General features: G+C 48.1%; 1 protein-coding gene across 1 annotated transcript in view; it reads left to right on the top strand.

The window, feature by feature from the left end:
• The first annotated feature begins 11,049 nt into the window (after positions 1 to 11,049).
• CFAP52 (cilia and flagella associated protein 52) overlaps positions 11,050 to 25,122 on the top strand; it is a 74,447-nt gene continuing 60,374 nt past the window's right edge. The window contains exon 1 of the mRNA XM_088468464.1: positions 11,050 to 11,162. Within this exon, the coding sequence (XP_088324590.1) occupies positions 11,099 to 11,162 (64 nt within the window). The 5' untranslated portion in view covers positions 11,050 to 11,098. The remainder of the gene's footprint in view (positions 11,163 to 25,122) is intronic.

Below are 25,122 nucleotides of genomic sequence, written 5' to 3'. Positions count from 1 at the left end.
CTGAGAGGCGAAGGTGTCAAACCTGTAATACCTCACGAAGGTATGGACAGAGGACCACGTAGCAGCCTTGCAGATCTGAACTGCCGAGGCACCACGTCGAGCTGCCCACGAAGGACCCACAGACCTAGTGGAATGAGCCTTCAGAGAAGGAGGGACCGGTAGGCCTTCATGAAGATAAGCTTCAGAAATAGCCATACGGATCCAGGCTGCCAAAGTTTGCTTTGAAGCAGGCCAACCCTTTTTACGGAAGCCATAGAGGACAAACAAAGCGTCCGACTTCCTAAACGAAGAAGTGCGGTCAACATAAGTCCTTAAGGCCCGCACAACATCCAAAGAGGCCTCACCCACGGAAAGACCCGGTGAGTTAAAGGCCGGAACAACTATTTCCTCGTTAACATGAAACTGGGAAACAACTTTGGGAAGAAACTCGGGCCGAGTGCGGAGCACTGCCCTGTTCCCATAAAAAACCAAGAAAGGGGGTCTACAAGAAAGAGCCCCTAACTCAGAAACACGTCTGGCCGAAGCAATGGCCAGAAGGAAAACAGTCTTAGCTGTTAGCCATTTAAGATCCACTGAGCCCAGTGGTTCAAACGGCGGTCCTTGGAGAGCCCTCAGGACCACAGCCAAATCCCAAGGCGCCACAGGTGGAACAAAGGGCGGCTGAATGCGGAGAACACCCTGCATAAAGGTGCGCACATCCGGGATTGTAGCAATCCTACGGTGAAACCAGACAGATAGGGCCGAAACTTGTACCTTCAAAGAAGCAAGGCGAAGCCCATGATCTAGTCCCGCTTGCAGGAAGGCGAGAATCCGAGACAGACGAAACTCCCGCGGTGCATAACCTCTCGGTCGACACCACTGGAAGAACGTATGCCACACGCGATGGTATATCCTCGCGGAAGACGGTTTCCGAGCTTGTAACATGGTACGCACCACAGAGCTGGAAAACCCCCGGGACCTCAGCATGGCCGTCTCAACAGCCACGCCGTCAAAGACAGCCGAGTCAGGTCCGGGTGAAGGCAAGGACCCTGAGACAGAAGGTCCGGTCGTAGCGGCAACCGCAGAGGACTGTCCACGGACAGACCCTGAAGGTCTGAGAACCAGTGCCGTCTGGGCCACGCAGGAGCTATCAACAGGAGCGTCCCTCCTTCCTGTTTGAATTTCCGGATTACCCGTGGAAGAAGGGAGACCGGAGGGAACAGGTATGCGAACCGGAACGTCCACCGGACGGACAGAGCATCCACCAGAGACGCCCCTTCGTCTCTTGTGCGAGACCCGTACACCGGCAACTTGTTGTTGTGCCGGGACGCCATGAGGTCGATTTCTGGAAGACCCCACCTGTCCACCAGTAGTTGAAAAACGTCCGGGTGCAGGGACCATTCCCCCGGATGAACGTCCTGGCGACTTAGAAAGTCCGCCTCCCAATTTAGCACTCCCGGGATGAAGACCGCTGATATGGCCGGAAGATTGCGCTCCGCCCAAACCAGGATCCGAGAGACCTCTACGAGAGCCGCCCGACTGCGAGTTCCTCCTTGCCTGTTTATGTAGGCCACGGTGGTAGCGTTGTCCGACTGGACCTGCACCGGGCGACCCTGGAGAAACCGCTGTGCCTGCTGGAGAGCATTGAAGACCGCACAGAGTTCCAAGATATTTATTGGAAGCTCCGCTTCTGTCGGCGTCCACCTGCCCTGGAACAGATGTGGACCCGAAACTGCTCCCCAGCCCCGAAGACTGGCGTCCGTTGTCAACAGGACCCAATTTGGAACCCAGAACGGACGTCCCTTGTTGAGGTGGGTCGTCTGTAACCACCACGCAAGGGACAGGCAAACCTCCTGGGTGAGCACAATCGTCTGGGACTTCAGAGACTGAGGCAGCCCGTTCCACTTGGACAGGATCAGGTGCTGCAGAGGTCTGGAGTGAAACTGGGCGTATTCCACCATGTCGAACACCGACACCATGGAGCCCAGTAACCTCATCGCCGAGTGTAAGGACACCCGGCGGCTGTGCAGGCAACTGCGCACCCTTGACTGTAAAGCAGAGATCTTGTCCTCCGTCACGAAGATCCTTTGCTGTCCCGAGTCCAATAAGGCTCCAAGATGCAGAATCCTCCGAGATGGGATTAGAGTGGACTTCTGCCAGTTGATTGGCCAGCCGTGCCGTTGCAGCAGTGCAATGGTCAGGTCCAAGTGGCGTAACAGGAGCTCTGGAGATCCTGCCACCAATAACAGGTCGTCCAAATACGGCAACATGCGGACTCCATGCAGCCGCAGAGAAGCCGCCATGACCGCCATCACCTTGGTGAAAACACGTGGTGCTGTTGCCAGGCCAAAAGGTAACGCCCGAAACTGGAAGTGGTCGCTGCGGATTGCAAACCTGAGGAACTGTTGATGGCGCAAAAGAATAGGGACATGCAGGTAAGCGTCCTGTATGTCCAATGACACCAAGTAGTCCCCAGGTTCCAGCGCCAGAATGATGGACCGTAGGGTCTCCATCCGAAACTTCGGGACCCGCAAAGACTTGTTGAGTGCTTTGAGGTTGAGAATCGGACGATATGACCCATTGGGTTTCTGTACCAAAAATAGATTTGAATAGAAACCCTGGCCCCTCTGGGAGAATGGAACAGCCACTATAACTCCCGCCTGGAGCATAGTGTGCAATACCTTCCGCAGCTCCGTAGCCTTGTTCCGGTCTGATGGGAGACCCGTGGTGAAGAAGCGAGCCGGGGGTCTGTGCCGGAAGGAGAGGGCGTATCCGTGGGAAACCACCTCCAGAACCCAAGTGTCTGTCGTAGTGGTCGACCAACACTGGGCGAACTGTAGCAGGCGGCCTCCCACCCTGGGATCCCCCAAAGGGAGGCCCGGACCGTCAGGCCGCAGGCTTGTCATCTGGCTTGGGGGCCGGACGTCTGGTACTCCATGCCTGCTTCCGGGGCTTGACCGATTTCTTAGGGCCAGCCTGTCGAGGAAACGACTGTGGTTTGGGCCTGCCCTGGGCCCTAGATGACCGAAAGGACGATGGTCCCGAACCAGAAGGAGCAGCGGCCGACGGGAGACAAGCAGATTTGGCTGCCGCCAGCGTGGCCACAATCTTATCCAGATCCGGACCGAAGAGAACTTCTCCGGTAAACGGCAACGCTTCCAGACCTTTCTTGGAATCTGCGTCCGCCTTCCAGGATCGCAGCCACAAGGTGCGACGAGTAGCTACCGCTGCTGAAGAAATTCTAGACACCAGAGTACTAATGTCTAGAGCCGCCTCGTTGATGTAGGTGGCCGAATCACGGAGATTGCCAATCAACTCCGCCTGTTCGGCCGGACAGTCGGATTCAAAAGAAGCCTCTAATGAATCCGCCCAGCGCTCCATCGCTCTGGCAACCCAGCAAATGGCCATAGCCGGCCGTGCTGCCCCCCCTGCAAGGGAATAAGCGGACTTCAGGCAGATTTCTACCTTGCGGTCCGTAGCATCCTTAAGGGAGGACATGGATGGCATCGGCAATGTGGCACTACGGACAAGACGGGTCACGTGAGAATCCACCTGTGGAGGGGATTCCCACTTAGCAAAATAATTATCCGCGAACGGATAAGCCACCGCCAGGCGTCTCTGCGGCTGGTATCTTTTGCCAGGTTGTTTCCACGCCTCCTCTAAATGGTCCACCAACTGACCCGAAAGAGGAAAGACTGTGGCATCGCCCTTCACATCTTTGAAAAAGGCATACTTAGATTTAGCCGCTGGGGGAACTTCGTCCTCAATCACCAAGGCTGTGCGGACCACCCGAATAAGTCCAGGAATATATACTTTGGACTTAGCATCAGCGTCCTTAGTATGGAGAGGTTCCTGATCGTAAGGATCCAGAATCTCCCCATCATCAGACGTCCCTTCGTCATCCTCATAAGGAGCGGACAGAGACGCCACCGGCCTTTTATGAGGCCGCATCACAGACTCCCCTTGCAACACATCCGACAAGTGCTGTACAGAACTCGTCAGGGAGTTAACCCACGCTGGCTCCTGAGAACCCGGGAGCGGGGAAATAGGGAGACTGTGGGGTACCACCAATTGTCGTGGGAACCCCTGCATGGGTGACGACACCACAGACTGCTGGGACAAACCCATCGGAGTAAACGCGGGCTGCAGAGCTAACTGGCCCACTAAAGCTGTTAACGCCTGAGCGAAACAAGCCCAGGGCGGCTCCTGTACCGGTGCTGTAACCATAATAGGCCGCGCCATGGACAAACACTGCCGGCAAAGGCCCTCCGCGCTACCCTCCCCCTCCGCTAACGGTACTTTGCACGTGGTACACTGTAGCCGGAGGGGAAAATCACTTTCAGACATGATGGCACCACGTATGTGACCTCTCTCACCAATTAAGTATTAAATAGGCGAGAGACCACCCTGCAGCACCGCACCGCAAGGGCTTTAGCAGAAGAACAGGGACAGTAATAAAGCTGACAGTTTAGAGAAGAAAAGTTACAGGCAGCGCTAGCACAGTCACATACAATGCAGAGAAATAACAATTCCTGCACTAACAGCGCTGATCACTCAACTACACAGACACAGGGCCTGGTAGGACACAGCGCTGCATACACAGACCTGAGCCACAGCGGAGGAGAGGTATGCGGGGGGACCCAGACCACGATGCTTCCGTCCAGCGCTTCCAGCAGCGTTCACCATGCGTTCTGGAGAAGATGGCCGCCGAGGAGCAGAGAGGAGGCTGGCCTGGGGGAGGAGCGCTGCCACAGGACCAGTCGGCAGCATGCAGAGAGGGCTGTGTGCAGCGGGGGAGGCGCCGGCTGTGAGACAGGGAAGGCGCGCTCCCCTGGCATGCATTTAACCCCTGGGACGCCGCAGCGCTACCGCTCTGCTGCGGTCCGCTGTCCCAGGGGGTAGTGGAAAGCGCAGGTTGGTCGCCTGGCTCCACGCTGCAGTCAGTCCCCAGGGAGCCCCCTGCCTGGGGACTTAGGACCATGTGACCAGCGGGGACCCACCGTGGGACCCCGCTGCTTACCTTTGTCCCCCTTGGATCCGGCCATGGTCCGGAACATCTGGGGTCACCGCTAGCTGTGACCCCAGATGCTCACCAGCATCCCCGGATCGGTACCAGCGTTCTGGTACCGGCGGGGGTGTAGGGAAGACAGCATGGACGTCAGGACTGACTGTCCATGCTGTACATCCAGATGTGCAGCCACAGCTGCACTGAAGAAAGCTTCAGGGGCTCTTCTAGCCCCCCACTCCGACAGGTGCACCCGACGCCGGCCGGGCACCAAACTAAACTGAGGTGCCTTGGCTCCGGGGCGGGGTATAGGAGGGGGACCCTAGTGCATCCTGGGAGGCTGAAAAGCTTAACTCTATGGTGCCCAGCGACTGACGTCACACCTATACCCCAAGGTATCCTGTGGATACCCTATGGACCCTGAAGTAGAAATAACAATTTTGCCCAGACTGTAACATACATAAGGGGAAAGTGGGACAAAAATGAGTTCATAACTAAAGGAATACAATAACAGCAGAAAAGGCACATTTAAAGTTTCTGTCACCTACAGTGAAGGTAGCCATTTTCTGGGGAAAGCAAATACTCCCCTATTCAATTACATGTGAGGTACTGCCGGAACAGCTTCGCAAAGTGTTTCTCACTCACTTCTGCTCACCTCCTATGGTGGTGCAAGCAACAACAAGCGCATACTTTCTTACATTAATTGCTTACAGTTAGGATACATGTTGCAAAATACGCTATAAAACTATACTGTAAAGCCGTATTATTTATAGTTTTGTTAGTTGTATGTAATACTGCTGATCATACTATCGTTTTCTTTGTTTTTGTTATGGTAAATCTTCGAGGCATAATGAACCCATAGTGGAAAATGCATTTATGTATTTCACTCACAGCAGTCAAGGAATCCCTTTAATAATACAATAATAATATACCTCTTTCAATAGACATGTCACTTACACACATTGGTGTCAGTCATGTTGTGGGTTTGAAAATTATTCAGTTAATTACGAAGTAACTTGTTACGACACAATTAGAATTTTATGGGGCAGTTCAATTTGGGATTGGTATGATTTACTGCCGGACGGATGTGCCTAAACCTAACCCCCCTTCCCCGCTGCCTAAACCTAACCCCCCCCCTTCCCCGCTGCCTAAACCTAACCCTCCCAGGGGAGTCCCTAACCCTAACCTCCCCCCGGGGGTGCCTAACCCTAACCCCCCTTCCTCTAGTCTATCCCTCCTGGAGGGGGAGGGCTAACCCTAAGTCCCCCCGGGAGCCCCTAATAATTACCCTCCCCCCTGTGGCCCAGCTTATCTTCGATCAGGCTCCCGGCGTAGGTGAAATGACAGGCGTCGGGATTTCGAAGCCTGTCATTAGACCCTTGCTGGGATTAGACAGTCGGGAAGCCGGTAGTCGGCATTTAGACCGTCGGCATTCCGACTGCATACCAATTTGTCGATATGTCGCTGTGCACATCACTGAGAATTACTGTACTCCAACAACGCACATTTTCCTGCACACCACTATAGGGTGAGAGTGAAAACGTGCCATGTTAGTGGCTGCCAGTGTTACGACAATTTCTCCAGCACTTGTGGCCATCACTTTTACTTGAACTGTACACTAAGCATCATGACTAAGCGATGTCACTAGTTCCTTGTGAAAAATAAATTTTTTATATAATTTTAAAATACATATTTTTGCATTTTTTACCTTTATTAAACCTCTATCTTTTTCTTGTTTCCCTATCCTTTTTTTTACAGATATCTCATCTTATCGATTTTTTTCTAATAATACATAAGAAAATGAACATAAAACTGTACAACTAAATACACATTCAGGGCTCTATTCAGCATTAAGGTGTGTATCCACTAGCAGACCATAGAAACGACCGCACGATTACGACATTGTAGGCACACTGTGATGTGCCTACACTGAACGTTCAGTCGTTCAGTGTAGGCACATCCATCATACCCGTACATGCTGTACCTGACGTGATCGTCAGGTTGACCAGCATGTAAGGGTGATGATGGCAAAAACGACCAGCTGGCACGCGCATCGCAGGTCATTTTTGACTTTTAAATGCCTGATTTGCTGACGATTTGCGGGCGATTAACAAGTGATTGAACTATAACGATGTCGTTATCATTTAATCGTCCTGTTTAATCGCCTAGTGGATATGCACCTTTAGTGCTGATGTTGTCCCAAATATTTTCGGGCAACTTCGTCACAATAATTCTTAGATTATAATTTTTTTCCCCTGCTATTCAGCAATAAACTTAGCAGGGACAACGGTTGTGTTAACACGCTGCCGCTGCAAAGTTCCTGAAGGCATTGTTTTCAGAAACAAAATATTCCGTTTTCTTGTTCTGCGCATACTCAATCATGCGCTTACCCAACTTTGCAAGTAGTCTCCTTCCCTGCAGTGTGGCGGCCGGCAAGTGTATGTCCAGCTCCAGCTTCCCAAAATTATCTAAATTGAGTAAAATATGTATATAGGCTTTATAATAGTCTGCATACATTTATATTAATGTGCTTTTATATATCAAGTAAAGATATATTGTGTATTTTCACAATTTTTTTGAATAGCAAAAAAAAGTTAAAGCACTGTAGAGAGCAATGGCTTGTTTCCTAGAGTGCGATACTCTGCGGGATGGGCATATGCAGTGCTTCTTGACATCGCCAGTATTGCACCTACCCCAAATAATTGCTCCTCCTGCACCAATGATATTTCCCTTGCTCACAAAGTGGCCAGAGACTGTTGCAGGCTTCCCATCTCAATCCTATCGGGTATCGGGTACCCCCCTCCTGCCCATTTTCCTGCATTTGCTTTGCTTCTCTCCTCCCCACTTAGCGGGGTTGGGGGGTTGCCACAGCTCCCACTGTGCATGTCTGACGATTTTCATATAGCATTTGAGCTTATCTGGACGATTACACGATTTACTGCTGATTATGCTGGGCCTATACAAACATTGATAAATGTTAATAAACAAAAATGTGACACAGAGTAATGTGTACATCTATTCCTATCACTTACAGTATGTATTATATAAGCTGCATTTATTATTTATTAACAGTTTCTTATATAGCGCAGCATATTCCGTTGCGCTTTACAATTGGAAACATTTGTAGAATAAAACAGGGTAATAACAGACAGACATAGAGGTAAGAGGGCCCTGCTTGCAAGCTTACAATCTATAGGGAAACAGGCATTGATACACAAGGATAGGTGCTATATATATTGCAATTTGGTCTGGCCAGAAAGCAGAGTTTCTTGGTGGGCTGCATGATCCAGTCACATAGGAATGTCGGCAAAATGTCAGGAGTATGTGAAAGAAAGACAATATGTGAGGTTATGTGTGGACTGTGAGAGGGGATGTGATAAGACATGGAAGCTATGAAGGTTATGTGGTCGGTTCTGGAATCTGATAAGCTTGTCTGAAGAGGTGAGTTTTCAGGGAACGCTTGAAGGATTGAAGAGTAGAGGTAAGTCTTATTGTGTGTGGTAAGGCATTCCATAGAGTGGGTGCAGCCCGAAGAAAGTCCTGTAACCGTAAATGGGAGCAAGTAATGCGTGGGGATGAGAGACGCAGTTCTTGTGCTGAGCGGAGAGGTCGGGTTGGGAGATATTTTGAGATGAGTGAAGAGATGTATGTTGGTGTAATTCGGTTAATGGCCTTATGTGTAAGTAACAGTATTTTGTATTGAATACGGTAGAAAACTGGCAACCAATGGAGGGACTGACAGAGCGGGGCAGCAGACGATGAACGTTTGGCAAGGAAGATAAGCCTCGCAGCTGCATTCATAATGGATTGTAATGGCGATAGCCTGTTTTTGGGAAGACCAGTAAGGAGACTATTGCAATAGTCAATGCGGGAAATAATGAGTGCATGGATTAGAGTTTTTGCAGTGTCTTGTGTGAGATATGGTCGAATTTTGTATATGTTTTTTAGATGTATGTAACATGATTTTGAGACAGATTGAATGTGGGGAACAAAGGACAATTCAGAATCAAGGATGACACCAAGGCAGCGAGCTTGTGGGGTGGGGTGGATTGTTGAGTTATCAACAGTGATAAAGAGATCAGATTGGTAACTGTTATTGGCCGGTGGAAATATAATTAATTCTGTTTTAGAAATATTAAGTTTCAGGTAGCGAGATGACATCCAAGATGAAATGGCAGAAATACATTCAGTGACACGGACCAATACAGATGGTGATAAATCTGGAGAGGATAGGTAGATTTGAGTATCATCCGCATACAGATGGTACTGAAATCCAAAAGAGCGGATTAGTTTGCCAAGAGAGGTGGTATAGATTGAGAATAGCAAAGGACCTAAGACAGAGCCTTGCGGTACTCCAACTGATAGAGGTAGCAAAGAGGAGGCAGAATCAGAAAAACGAACAGAAAAAGAGCGATCAGATGGGTAGGAAGAGAACCAAGAAAGGACTGTGTCCTTAAGACCTAGGGATTGTAATGTTTGTACGAGAAGAGAGTGGTCAACAGTGTCAAAAGCAGCAGAGAGATCTAGAAGAATTAGAAGTGAGTAATGGCCTTTAGCCTTGGCAGTGACCAAATCATTTACTACCTTAGTCAGTGCTGTCTCTGTGGAGTGCTGGGAACGGAAGCCAGACTGAAGTGGGTCCAATAAGTTGTGGGTGTTAAGAAAGTGTGTGAGGCGGGTGTAGACAAGTCTCTCCAGTAGCTTGGAGGGGCATGGGAGCTGGGAGATAGGACGGTAATTAGAGAGAGTGTTAGGGTCAGAATTTTGTTTTTTCAGAATGGGAGTAATCACTGCATGCTTGAACAGTGATGGAAAGATGCCAGTAGAAAGAGAGAGATTACAGATTTTAGTTAGGGTTGGGATGAGCACAGGAGACAGAGCTTTACTAATTTGTGAGGGTATAGGATCTAGAGGAGAGGTAATAGAGTAGGAGGATGAGAAGAGTGTAGATACTTCATCTTCATTTGTGGGGTCAAATGAAGAGAATGTGCCAGAGGGTTCAGGTAGGGAATTGAGTAGGTCACTAGCTGAGGAAGAGAATAACATTTCATTTCGGATATTATCAATCTTGTCCTTGAAATAGGAAGCAAGATCTTGTGCACAGATAGTAGCAGGAGGCTTGGGTGAGGGAGGGGTAAGAAGCAGTTTAAATGTATTAAAAAGTCGCTTGGGGTTAGAGGCTTGAGCAGAGATTAGAGATTGGAAATATATTTGCTTGGCAGTGTCCAGAGCAGTACGATAAGAGTTGTAGATAGACTTATATGTGAGGAAGTCACTTGGAGTGCGAGACTTTCGCCACTGACGTTCTACTTTACGTGAGAGTTTTTGTAGATGCCTTGTTAAGTTAGAATGCCACGGTTGACGTCTGAGTCTACGCGGAGTGTGATGGGTAGCTGGAGCTACTTCATCGAGTGCTTTTACTAAAATCTGGTTTAGCTGTGATGCAGCAGTCTCAGGAGAAGTGAGTGCAGAAATTGGTGAGAGTTGTTGTTGTAGAGAGGTAGATAGTTGTTGTCATGTCATGCATGTCATTTTATGAAAAATTTAATCTCCTGAGATATCCTTCATTGCTCCTCATTGGTAGAAGTGTACTTTCTAGCATAAAGTAAAATGAGGAGCATATGTTTTTTTTGTATTGGAAAGATTTAGCATCAATACATGGATATGGATAAATAGATTATCAATCATACAAACTCGACACTGACCTACTTACATTCCAAGCTGTAATTCCTTTAAATTCAGAAAATGTTAGTTCCAAAATATTGCAATAATTTGTGGTAATTGTGTGGATGGAAATAGATCATATTTATCCTAACCGATCAACAGGTGAAATAAGAGGCGCTGATAGCTAGACAAGGGCTCTGTCTGTTACTTTCAATTCCTATTATACAGGTTGTAAAACGAAAACACCACCTTCGCACATGCGTGTTGGCTGACGCGTTGCCGGCTGTTCTCAGGGCGCATGCGGCAGGTGACCATGTTACTCAGGCGTGAAGTTGCACACGTGACTGGCGCCGTAATCATAGCAACAAGTAAACACACACAGAGCAGAGAGTCCGTTGCTGGGAGACGGGAGGAAGCTGCAGCAGTGCGGAGACCGCAGTACAGGGCAACATGGCATCTCACACACAGGACGACGAAATGCAACTGGAACTAGAGGCAGTCATCGGATATAACGGTGAGGAGGGTTGGGGAAGCCATAGGGCTGCATAACCAAGCTAGCGACCATATGCAACAAGTGCAAGAGCTGTACAGCCAATCTGTAATAGAACACACACGTCTACGGCACATGTCTAATGCAACATTGCTAAATAAAAACTACTGTAAATCCTTAGGCTAAAAAGTATAAGTATCTTGGAGTCAAATTCACGTGTTTCACTTTATTTACAACTTATGCCTCTTTTAGGGTCTGGGAGAGTATGATGGCTTGCCTTTCTCTATATCTCCCCCAAATTGTCTTTTTAGCTCCTACATTTATTATAGCATCCTGCCCTCAAGTTACTATTTGGACAGCATTGCACTACATTATAGGTGTTCATAGCATTTAAATATAGATAAACGTAAATCTAACTGGACAGCAAAGGACTTGCTTTCAGTTTTTATGAAAAACATTTTTTACAAGTCTTTTTATTTTACTTGTGCATATAGGTTGTAGTGTGGCAAAGGATTTTGAGAGGCAGCAAACTGTAGGGAAGGCATTATAAATGCATGTTATTATGCTGCCAGGTGATCTCTCTGGATTAGATTGAAAATAAAATTATGTTGGCCTGCAAAATGAAAAACAACTGCACAATGGGCCTGATTCACTACCGATACAATAGTGATTACGCCCGTAATTCAACTGTGATAGTATGCTAATCCATTGCGATCACTATGCCGTCGCAGCTCAACATAAGGACGCCCACATTACCTTACACACATCTGTAATGTTTAGCAAGACTGCAAAACCATCGGTACAATACAAATGAGTACCATCGCAGCCTCACACACACTTGCACAAGCTCTGACCTTACTCAAGAATTGCTAACCTCATCGCACGCTGTGAGTACTCAAGCTGCGTAGGGCATCGCAGTGTATAATTTATGTACGCCCCTGTAATGGCGTTCAAACGCACTTCTCCGACCAACCCCGTCACCACCACAAACGACACTTTCTGTCAATCACTCTACGATGGGTCTGCATAGTCACTGCGATCGCAGTCCCGATCGCACGCAGTGGCCGGCTCGTGCCCTGCGATGCATGCGCAGAATGCAACAATCGCTGATTGCGTGTGTAATCGCAGTTACGATAGGTAGTGAATCAGGCCCAATGTTAGCTGCTGTTGTTATCCCTGAAAGCTCTTTGTGTTTTTTGAACCAATATATCTTGTATTTTTGCCACTAATCGGAATTAAAGTGCTATTTGATGTTGTATGTGTGTATACCATCTAGATCTGTATCAATTACTTTCTGTGATACTTGTTGTGTTTGCTATTGTACAATTATCGTACACAAGTGAATTTAATAATTATAGTGAATGCACTTAATAAATGTTCCTATAAACAATATCTGTAAAATTGTTAACTAGGAACACCTATAGTTTATGAGAAATAACCCTTTATCGACTAGTATTTAGTATACATTATATGCCAGTAGTATGCTGGCAGCAGTTATAGATGGATTTATCTGTGTGCCCCTGCTGTCTGGTGCCCCCCTGACAGCAGCCTCCACTGCCTCCGGGAGTTCCGTCACTGCTCTGTGCTGTGAGGCATAATGCTAACCATTACACCCAGGCCGCCAAGAGCCAAGGCGGGCCCGGGTAACAGGGGGCGTGGCCTAATTGCGGGAGGTGTGGCCACGCCCCTTTAAAAAAAAAAAAAAGCTTTGCACTGGGGAGGGAGGGCACTCTGAGGCCCTTAGCCCTGCTCAAAGCCAGGGGGGCGCGATCAGTGTGATCGCTCCCCCACACGCTGTGTGCTGGGCTGCTGTGACGGAGGGGGGGGCGGCGCCGGTCCTGGGCCCCCGCCAGGCCCCTCAGGAAGCCCGAGCCATCTGTACCCGCTCCCCCCTTCCCTCTCGGCGCCCCCTGATTACACCATCCGTACTGCTGTGTTTTTTTTATGAATAAACTTAAATGAACAAAAAATAAATATAAACCATACATCAGACAATGAATAGTTTCTGTTAATTAAAACCTACAATTACATTTAAAAATGTACATCTTTGCCTTTAGTGTTTTTTTTTTTAAGATTTATTTTGGTAGCACTACAGGTGTATCTAATCTATCATAAAGACATTATTACACTACCATGCTCTTTAAACATATTACTCTGTCATTATATATTTAAAGAGCATGACAGTGTAAAGATAGTGTAATAATGATAATATGGTAACATGATAGATCCAGTGCTATATATTAGCACTGGAGGTGTATCAAATCTATTTTAAATACATTAATACACTGACACGTATTCAATTAGTACACTGCCCCCGCTTATAAGCTGCTCTTCTGACACCAGTCCACTCCAGTGTCCCTCTCCACACAGTGACAGCCGCCGCGCTGTCCTCCTCTCTGCATGCACGCTCGGCCGCACTGTCTCCCGTCCCAGCTCCTCTGTCAGGCTCAGTCAGGGTTGCTGTTGGATGTCACATGACGTCCACGACCTGAGCAGAGAGTCCAGGTCACAGAGGAGGAGCACCACTGATGCTGGTCGGCGCTCCGCTCGGCAGCTCCTCTGTGTTACAGGCAGCAGCAGGAAGGACAGTGACGGAACGGGGGACAATGGAGTAGGTGCCCCCTTCAGGACTGGAGCCCGGCGGCAACTGACTTCATTGTCTCTGACAGTTGGCAATTGGCCACTGCCAATCATACAAATATTATTTACACAAACATTACTAGGTAAAGTTCAGTTCTGTGTTTTAAGTAATAAGGACATTAGATGTTATCATACAGTTCTGTAATTGTGCCCAGTTAGGGTTACCATCTTTTTATATTCAGATTCACAGACAGAGAGTGTAGTTAAGGGGCATGACCAAAACCACAGTAGGGTTACACCCATTTTGTTATGCACATTATTTGCCATCAGAGAGGACATGCCCCTTTATATATCATCAGCATGACCTCTTCTAGACCAAGTGGGGCCCAGGGCGAAATATTCCTTTGGCACCACCGCCCTTCATACAAAAAATTAACATATCTCAGGTCAAGCATAAGGGCACGTGGTTCAAGGTATGGCACAGGATACTTGTATTGGACCTCTGACCTTTGCCTTTTTTTTTACCCAGATTGCATACTGTTTCCTGCTTTTTGCATCTTAATTCAATAACAGTGAACTAAATACTTGGGATTAGTGTTTTTACTGATCCCTCCATACCCTACATTACATCACTGACCCCTCTATACCCTACGCTACATTACTGACCCCTCTATACCCTACGCTACATTACTGACCCCTCTATACCCTACGCTACATCACTGACCCCTCTATACCCTACGCTACATCACTGATCCCTCTATACCCTACTCTACATTACTGATCCCTCTATACCCTACTCTACATTACTAACCCCTCTATACCCTACTCTACATTACTGACCCCTCTATACCCTACACTACATTACTGATCCCTCTATACCCTACACTACATTACTGACACCTCTATACCCTACACTACATTAAAGACACCTCTATACCCTACTCTACATTACTGAAACCTCTATACCCTACACTACATTACTGATCCCTCTATAACCTACTCTACATTACTGATCCCTCTATACCCTACGCTACACTACTGACCCCACTATACCCTACTCTACATTACTGACCCCTCTATACCCTACTCTACATTACTGACCCCTCTATACCCTACACTACATTACTGATCCCTCTATACCCTACACTACATTACTGACACCTCTATACCCTACACTACATTAAAGACACCTCTATACCCTACTCTACATTACTGAAACCTCTATACCCTACACTACATTACTGATCCCTCTATAACCTACTCTACATTACTGATCCCTCTATACCCTACGCTACACTACTGACCCCACTATACCCTACTCTACATTACTGACCCCTCTATACCCTACTCTACATTACTGACCCCTCTATACCCTACACTACATTACTGATCCCTCTATACCCTACACTACATTACTGACACCTCTATACCCTACTCCACATTACTGACCCCTCTATACCCTACATTACATTACTGACACCTCTCTACCCTGCACTACATTACTGACCCCTCTAAACCCAACACTACATTGCTGACACCTCTATACCCTACACTGCATTACTGCTCCCTCTATACCCTACACTACATTGCTGACACCTCTATACCCTACGCTACATTACTGACCCCACTATACCCTACTCTACATTACTGACCCCTCTATACCCTACTCTACATTACTGACCCCTCTATACCCTACACTACATTACTGATCCCTCTATACTCTACACTATATTACTGACACCTCCATACCCTACTCTACATTACTGACCCCTCTATACCCTACATTACATTACTGACACCTCTCTACCCTGCACTACATTACTGACCCCTCTAAACCCAACACTACATTGCTGACACCTCTATACCCTACACTGCATTACTGATCCCTCTATACCCTACACTACATTGCTGACACCTCTATACCCTACACTACATCACTGATCCCTCTATACCCTACTCTACATTACTGATCCCTCTATACCCTACTCTACATTACTGACCCCTCTCTACCCTACTCTACATTACTGACCCCTCTATACTGTCACAAGCGTGGAATTTAGGAGCTGTGTTCCCGGACTGGGCCTTGGATCTGTATTACTTGGCGCAGACGCTCGCTGGAGGAGACTTGGCTTAATGAAGTTTCTCCGCATGAGAGGGTGCAGCGAACTGACAGGAGTTTGAGGAATGCGGCAGTAACGAGGTAGCTAGGAAGCTACGTGGAGCGGCTGGATAGCCGAGGGTAGACGTTGGTAGCTGAGTGGCTACGTGGAGCGGCTGGATAGCCGTGGGTAGACGTTGGTAGCTGAGTGGCTACGTGGAGCGGCTGGATAGCCGTGGGTAGACGTTGGTAGCTGAGTGGCTACGTGGAGCGGCTGGATAGCCGTGTGTAGACGTTGGTAGCTGAGTGGCTACGTGGAGCGGCTGGATAGCCGTGGGTAGACGTTGGTAGCTGAGCGGCTACGTGGAGCGGCTGGTTAGCCGTGGGTAGACGTTGGTAGCTGAGCGGCTACGTGGAGCGGCTGGTTAGCCGTGGGTAGACGTTGGTAGTTGAGCGGCTACGTGGAGTGGCCGGTTAGCCGTGGGTAGACGTTGGTAGCTGAGTGGCTACGTGGAGCGGCTGGATAGCCGTGGGTAGACGTTGGTAGCTGAGCGGCTACGTGGAGCGGCTGGAGCGCAGTGGGAAGGCTTGCTTAGCTAAACTAAGAAACTAGTTGCACTGGCAACTTGTGTGAGCATTGGGGATCCTTTTATAGTGGACACTGGGAGCGGACAGGCTGAGAGAGAAGGAGAAGGCTCCTCATTGGTGGTAGTGGGGTCACATGGGCAATCCAAGATGGCCGCGCCCATGGACCGGAGGACAGCGCTTCCTGGAGGTAGTCAGCGGGGACCAGCGGTCAGCAGGAGCCGGCGTGGGAGCAGCACAGCAGCGGGACCCTCCAGAGGACAACAGCGGAGACTGCCTTGGGAGAAGAGGAAGGAGCGTACAGCGCGGGAGCTGGAAGACAGCGCGGGTCAGCGCCCGCACAGGTAAGCGACGGGGTCTGATTCTGGGGTCTCCAGGCCGGCGTGTGACAGTACCCCCTTCTTCAAGAGTGGCCACCGGACACTTCCTTGGTTTATGAGGAAATTTCACATGGAACGCTTTGACCAGACGGGGTGCATGGACATCGGAGGCATTTATCCAGATTCGTTCCTCCGGACCATAATTCTTCCAGTCGATGAGGTATTGAAGACTGTTGTATCGACAACGGGAATCTAAGATTCTGTCAACTTCGAACTCCTTTCCCTGCTGTGTTTGAACACTAGAAGCTTTAGGCAGGACCTTCTGAAATCGGTTTAAGACTAGTGGTTTTAAAAGAGAAATATGGAAAGAACTTGGAATGCGAAGAAATGGAGGAAGCTTTAACTTGTAAGCCACAGGATTCAAGACTTTGATGATTGGGAATGGACCAATGAATCGCGGAGCAAATTTCATCGAGGGTACTCGGAGTCTTAGGTTTCGGGTAGAGAGCCAGACCATATCCCCAGGTCGGAAATTTGGAACCGCTCGTCTTTGGCGGTCAGCAAATCTCTTGTACCGGGCTGACGTTTTAGTCAGAGAGGAACGAACCTTTTCCCAGATGTTGGAGAACCGTTGAAGGGACATTTTGGCCGCAGGCACATCTAATGTGGGAAGAAGAGTGAAATCTGGCACTCGAGGATGTTGACCAAAAACTGTAAAAAAAGGAGTTGAGCTGGTGGACGTGTGATAATGATTATGGTGGGCAAATTCGGCCCAAGGAAGAAGTTCAATCCAGTCATCTTGGGAGGAGGAGACAAAAGTGCGCAGGAACTGTTCCAGGTCTTGATTGACCCTTTCGGTCTGACCGTTGGTCTGGGGATGATAAGCGGTAGAAAATTTGAGTTTTACCTGAAGGGCTGAGCAGAGTGACCTCCAGAACTTCGCTACGAACTGTACTCCCCTGTCGGAGATGATCTCTTGAGGAAGGCCGTGGAGCTTGAAGATCTCTTTTATAAAGCTCTGGGCGAGTAGAGGTGCAGACGGAAGCCCAGTAAGTGGTACGAAATGAGCCATTTTAGAAAAACAATCCACGATAACCCAAATTGTGTTGTGGCCCCGAGATGGAGGAAGCTCAGAGATGAAATCCATAGAGAGGTGAGTCCATGGCTTAGATGGAATTGCAAGAGGTTGGAGTTGACCGTGTGGAACCCGCCGAGGTATCTTGTGTTGGGCACATTTGATGCATGAAGACACATAAGACCTGACATCCTTTTTCATCGAAGACCACCAATAGGACCGCTGGATAAATTCTAGGGTTTTATCCATACCCAGGTGACCAGAGAACCGGGAAGCATGAGCCCAATGCAGTAACCTCTTGCGGAGTTCCGGAGCGACGAAAGTCTTCCCAACCGGGGGTATAGAAGATAATTGGGTAGAGGCGAAGAAAGCTGAATTCAAGATTGGTTGGGGCTGTTCCATGGGTAGATCAGGGTTGCTCGTCATGGAACGGGAGAGTGCGTCGGCTTTGAGGTTTTGTGAACCGGGGCGATAGGAGACTTTGAAGTTAAATCTGGAGAAAAACATTGCCCACCGGGCTTGACGAGGGTTCAAGCAATTTGCAGATTTAAGATAAAGGAGGTTCTTATGGTCAGTAAAAATGGTAATGGGGTAATGAGCTCCTTCTAGAAGATATCGCCATTCTTCGAGGGCTAGTTTCATGGCGAGTAACTCTTGATCTCCAATGGTGTAGTTCTTCTCTGCAGGCAAAAACGTCCGGGAAAAGAAACCACAGGGATGAAGTTTTTCATCTTTAAATCGCTGGGAGAGCACTGCACCGACACCTTCAGAGGATGCGTCCACCTCCAGGATAAAGGGCTGGGTGGAGTCTGGTTGCTTTAAGATGGGAGCGGAGATGAAGGCTTGCTTAAGAAGTTGAAATGCAGAGGTAGCTTCGACGGGCCATATAGTTGGATCTGCTCCCTTGCGGGTGAGGGCTGTAATCGGAGCTACCAGAGTCGAGAAACCTTTTACAAACTTGCGATAGTAATTGGCAAATCCTAGGAATCTTTGTATGGATTTTAAGGAAGAAGGAAGAGACCAATCTTGTAGTTTTGACGAATCCATTTGAAGGCCTGTTCCGGAGATAATGTATCCCAGGAATGGTACACTTGAGACCTCAAACAGACACTTCTCTAATTTGCAAAACAGTTGATTGGACCGCAACCTCAGAAGGACTTGTTTGACCTGGTCTCGATGAGTTTGGAGGTCTTGAGAAAAAATCAAAATGTTGTCTAAGTAAACGACCACACACTTGTACAAGAGGTCCCGGAAGATTTCATTGACGAAAAACTGGAAGACGGCCGGAGCATGACAGAGGCCGAAGGGCATAACGAGATACTCGTAGTGCCCATCCCTGGTGTTGAAGGCCGTTTTCCATTCATCGCCTGGATGGATACGAATTAAATTATAGGCTCCTCTTAGGTCGAGTTTGGAAAAAACTGTGGCTACCTTGACTCTATCAAATAACTCTGTAATGAGAGGAAGAGGGTAGCGATTCTTAATAGTTATTTCATTAAGACCCCGGTAGTCAATACACGGGCGCAAGCCACCATCTTTCTTTTTTACGAAGAAAAATCCAGCCCCTGCTGGAGACGTGGAAGGTCGAATGAAGCCTTTATTTAAGTTTTCCGTAATGTACTCCGACATGGCCTGAGTCTCAGGGAGAGATAGAGGATAGGTTCGGCCTCTAGGAGGATTCTTCCCGGGAATCAGATCTATGGGACAGTCCCAATCACGATGGGGAGGTAACAGGTCTGCGCTCTGTTTGGTAAAGACGTCCTGAAACCCATCGTAGGCTTTGGGCATGTCTGTAGAATCCCGTACAACGGAAGATCTGATAGGTATTACCCGCTGAAGGCAACCTTTGAAGCAATTGGAACCCCAGGAGATTATTTGCATGGTGGTCCAATCGATTTGAGGTGAATGTCTCTGTAGCCAGGGTAATCCGAGGACTAAAGAATGAGAGGCTTTGGGAATCACTAGGAAGGATAGTTGTTCGGAATGGAGCACCCCAATGGTAAGTTTAAGTGGTGTTGTACGATGGGTGATGGTTCCACTAGAAATGCGACTACCATCGATGGCGGTTAAAGTGATGACTCGAGGCAACGCTTCCATGGGGATTTGATGCTTCTGGACAAATTCAGTAGTGACAAAGTTCTCTGCCGCTCCGGAATCCAGGAAAGCTAATACAGCTTTGGAACCTCGAGGACACTTTAAATGAGCCTGGATGGTGGAATCAGACTTCCTTTGTGATTCAATGGCAACTCCTAACTTAACCTCTCTTTCATAAGTTAGGAGGAGGCGTTTCCCGGACGAATGGGACAAGTTTTAACTAAATGTTGAGGAGATCCGCAGTACATACAGAGGTTCTGCCTCTGCCTTTTCTGCCGCTCCTCAGCCGATAAATGAGAGCGGTTGACCTGCATGGGTTCTTCGCCCAGAGGAGGAGAGGGTAAGCGGGAAACTGGACGTGGCCTTCCACGATCAAATCTGCCTCTTTCCAAGGCACGCTCCCTGTGACGGAGATCCACCTTGTTGCAGAGAGAGATTAACCCATCCAAACTGGTTGGAAGGTCACGGGAAGCTAGGTCGTCTTTGAGCCTTTCAGAAAGGCCACTCCAGAAGGCAGCGATGAGGGCATCCTCGTTCCAATTGAGTTCTGAAGCCAGAGTCTGGAACTGGACTACGTATTGGCCGACGGTCCTGCTGCCCTGACGGAGGCGTAGAATATCAGCTGATGCGGAAGTGGTTCTTCCGGGTTCATCAAAGATTTTGCGAAATGTAGCAACAAATTCGGGGTAGTTGGAGAGCAGGGGATCCGACTTCTCCCAAAGGGGCGAGACCCAATCGAGTGCTTGGCCAGAGAGTAGAGAGATGATATATGTCACCCTGGTTCTGGCCGTCGGAAAGTTGGCGGATTGTAGCTCGAATTGGATTTCGCATTGGTTTAAAAAACCCCTGCATAATTTGGGGTTGCCATCGAACTTGCTCGGAGGGGAGAGCTGAAGACGAGCAGGAGGTAGAACCGGAGGAGCAGGTGACACCACAGGAGGAGAGGCGGCTTGGGAGCCAGCGGGAGCGGGATGAGCCAGTAAGGACTGAATGTTGTCCAGGCGTGACGACATATCTTGGATAAATTGGATCAGCTGAGCCTGAGAGGTCTCCTGTCTTTCCAGACGGGATAGTACATCCTGCGAGGCTTCTATCCCAGATCCTTGACCACTTGCCGAGTCCATCTGGCCAGTGCAAACTGTCACAAGCGTGGAATTTAGGAGCTGTGTTCCCGGACTGGGCCTTGGATCTGTATTACTTGGCGCAGACGCTCGCTGGAGGAGACTTGGCTTAATGAAGTTTCTCCGCATGAGAGGGTGCAGCGAACTGACAGGAGTTTGAGGAATGCGGCAGTAACGAGGTAGCTAGGAAGCTACGTGGAGCGGCTGGATAGCCGAGGGTAGACGTTGGTAGCTGAGTGGCTACGTGGAGCGGCTGGATAGCCGTGGGTAGACGTTGGTAGCTGAGTGGCTACGTGGAGCGGCTGGATAGCCGTGGGTAGACGTTGGTAGCTGAGTGGCTACGTGGAGCGGCTGGATAGCCGTGGGTAGACGTTGGTAGCTGAGCGGCTACGTGGAGCGGCTGGTTAGCCGTGGGTAGACGTTGGTAGCTGAGCGGCTACGTGGAGCGGCTGGTTAGCCGTGGGTAGACGTTGGTAGCTGAGCGGCTACGTGGAGCGGCCGGTTAGCCGTGGGTAGACGTTGGTAGCTGAGTGGCTACGTGGAGCGGCTGGATAGCCGTGGGTAATCGTTGGTAGCTGAGCGGCTACGTGGAGCGGCTGGAGCGCAGTGGGAAGGCTTGCTTAGCTAAACTAAGAAACTAGTTGCACTGGCAACTTGTGTGAGCATTGGGGATCCTTTTATAGTGGACACTGGGAGCGGACAGGCTGAGAGAGAAGGAGAAGGCTCCTCATTGGTGGTAGTGGGGTCACATGGGCAATCCAAGATGGCCGCGCCCATGGACCGGAGGACATCGCTTCCTGGAGGTAGTCAGCGGGGACCAGCGGTCAGCAGGAGACGGCGTGGGAGCAGCGCAGCAGCGGGACCCTCCAGAGGACAACAGCGGAGACTGCCTTGGGAGAAGAGGAAGGAGCGTACAGCGCGGGAGCCGGAAGACAGCGCGGGTCAGCGCCCGCACAGGTAAGCGACGGGGTCTGATTCTGGGGTCTCCAGGCCGGCGTGTGACATATACCCTACACTACATTACTGATCCCTCTATACCCTACACTACATTACTGACACCTCTATACCCTACACTACATTAAAGACACCTCTATACCCTACTCTACATTACTGAAACCTCTATACCCTACACTACATTACTGATCCCTCTATACCCTATGCTACATTACTGACCCCACTATACCCTACTCTACATTACTGACCCCTCTATACCCTACTCTACATTACTGACCCCTCTATACCCTACACTACATTACTGATCCCTCTATACCCTACACTACATTACTGACACCTCTATACCCTACTCTACATTACTGACCCCTCTATACCCTACATTACTGACACCTCTCTACCCTGCACTACATTACTGACCCCTCTATATCCTATACTACATCACTGACCCCTCTATACCCTACACTACATTGCTGACACCTCTATACCCTACACTGCATTACTGATCCCTCTATACCCTACACTACATTGCTGACACCTCAATACCCTACACTGTATTACTGACCCCTCTATATCCAACACTACATTACTGACACCTCTATACCCTACACTGTATTACTGACCCCTCTATATCCAACACTACATTTCCATGCTAGGAAAGAGACATCCGTCAGAAACAGGTTTCCCTGCCTTATACACTCAGAATAGTACGGAAATCTAGCTACACGCCCATGACACTCACACGAGACAGACCCCGACACAAACAACCCCGACCCGATTCAACAAACCCCTTGTGCCGTTACAATACCGTTGCCATGAAGGGGTGTACTTGGTCTCCAACAATGTTTAGATAGGCGTTACATGTCAAAGTAACATCCACATGAAGGCCAGGGCCAAAGGTTTCCCAGCAGAACATTGCCCAGAGCATCACCCTGCCTCCTTCTTCCCATAGTGCCATCTCTTCCCCAGCCAAGCAACACACACGCACCCGGGTGTGTGTGCGTGTTATACTGACAAACACACATACAGTATAACACATAACAAACATTAAATTGTGTCACAAAGCATATACCGGATCAAATATACTAGATTATATATATGATATGTCAGGATAATAAATGTATTCATATTTTGAAATGTTCAAAGACATTTTATCATTCATAGCTATATGCAGATTATCTTATTTTTTCCAACAAACCTTTCAGAAATGATTTGCTTGTGGTTCTAATGTATGAGAACACTGGAGCATGAGTAATAACTGTAGTGCTTCTTTATTCAGCCATTACAAACAGTATATCAACTCTGTACACCAGACTACATCCACTTCCCCATAGCCCTAGGGACCGTCACTAAAGATTCAGGTTTTCCCATATAGGGCCGAATTCAAGTGCCGTTTGGAGAAAAATTTTCGCCTATTTGCGCTTTTCACCTGTTTTTAAAGTATCTCCGCATTCAATTCCCCGGAGTTTTCGCCTAGGCAAAAACTCCATAGGCAAAAACAGGCGAAAAAGTTTCTCCAGCAAAAAGGCAGGAGAAAAGAAGTGCAAAATCCATATTTTGGGGTACAAATGTGGGGACTTAGCGCCTGATTCAGACCCGCTCGCTAAGATGCATACTCTCGCTGCTGCCGATGGTATGTCGTGTGTATGCATTGTGCGTATGCATATGCATTGCAGTGCGCATGTGCATACCTTAGTGAAAGGTCACAATGCATTCAATCACTGCGCATAGACAGCACAGCAGGAGATGCCGTTTGTAGGTGGTAACAGAGGCTGGCCATTGAAAACGGGGAGTGGAGGGGCAAACGCAAGCGTACCTGGGCATCTCAACGGCGTTTTAGAGGTGTGCATAATTATAAGACAGAATCATAGTACACGTCACCTGGCTTGTATTTAGACTGAAGTGCTCGCAGTGCTTGCGGCAGTGTATGGTCAACCTCAAGCGCTGCGATAGCATCCGATGTTACCCGATGTACCGATGGTTCCATACACTTTCTGGACATGATGTGCACAAGTGGGCGTCTTAAAACAGGCTGGTGGGTGTATACACTATGTGATTGCTCCCTAAGAAATACTGGGCGTGCTAATGCATTGCTCTGCGATAGCACTGCCTACGCAGTTTGCATACACATCGTGCGAGCGGCTCTGAATCAGACCCTTGGTTCAGAATCCTTTGGATAACGCCTCCTAATGGCTAATTAGTCAAAATAAATAAAAAATATATATCTTAATTCACTCCAAAAAAGACATGTAATTTTTGGGGTGAAAATTTTAAAAGTGTTTGAAAATGGGTAAAAAGTGGGGGGTCTAATATTTTGGGGGGCTTAATGGATGAGACAGGTGTTTTTGAGATTGCAGGAGGCTGCAGCAAGTGTATTTTTCAGGTACCCCAAATTTAACTACGTTACTTATTTTTCAGAAAAATCATTGTTTTTCCACACACGTATGCAAATATGCATATAACAGTCCTTTGCAACAAAATGAGTTCACTAAATACTTTTATTATGGCTGATACTACTATTCTATATTGATTCCCATTGTCATTTAAGCTTTTTATGGGGTACAGACTGATTTCCCCCCAAAAAAGGTCCTTTTCGCTAGTTTCACTTTGTAAAACATTTGCCTATCTGCGTTTTCGTTTGTTTTACAATTGAATAGGGTGAAAAGCGGGGACGCATATGGAGAAAATATTGCGTCAAAACAGACAAATGACGCAAATTCAATCCGCTTTTCGCGGCTAATTGAATTCGACCCTAAGTAAGGGAGTATTTACAAATATTAAACATCCAGTGCATCCGGAAAGTATTCACAGCACTTCACTTTTTCCACATTTTGTTATGTTACAGCCTTATTCCATAATGGAATAAATTAATTTTTGTCCTCAAAATTCTACACACAATACCCCATAATGACAAAGTCTAAAAAGTTTTTTTTAGATTTTTGCTAATTTAATTATAAAAAAACCTAAGAAATCACATGTACATAAGTATTCACAGCCTTTGCCATGAAGCTCAAAATTGAGCTCAGGGGCATCCTGTTTCCACTGATCATACTTGAGATGTTCCAACAGCTTAATTGAAAGAAATCATATGTACATAAGTATTCACAGCCTTTGCTTAATACTTTATTGATGCACCTTTGGCAGCAATTACAGGCTCAAG

This window comes from Taudactylus pleione, unplaced genomic scaffold (genome assembly GCF_031769625.1).
Source record: "Taudactylus pleione unplaced genomic scaffold, aTauple2 ptg000012l, whole genome shotgun sequence".
Lineage (NCBI taxonomy): Eukaryota > Metazoa > Chordata > Amphibia > Anura > Myobatrachidae > Taudactylus > Taudactylus pleione.
The sequence above is the reverse complement of the archived record's forward strand: the minus strand, read 5'-3'. Positions and strand labels throughout refer to the sequence as shown.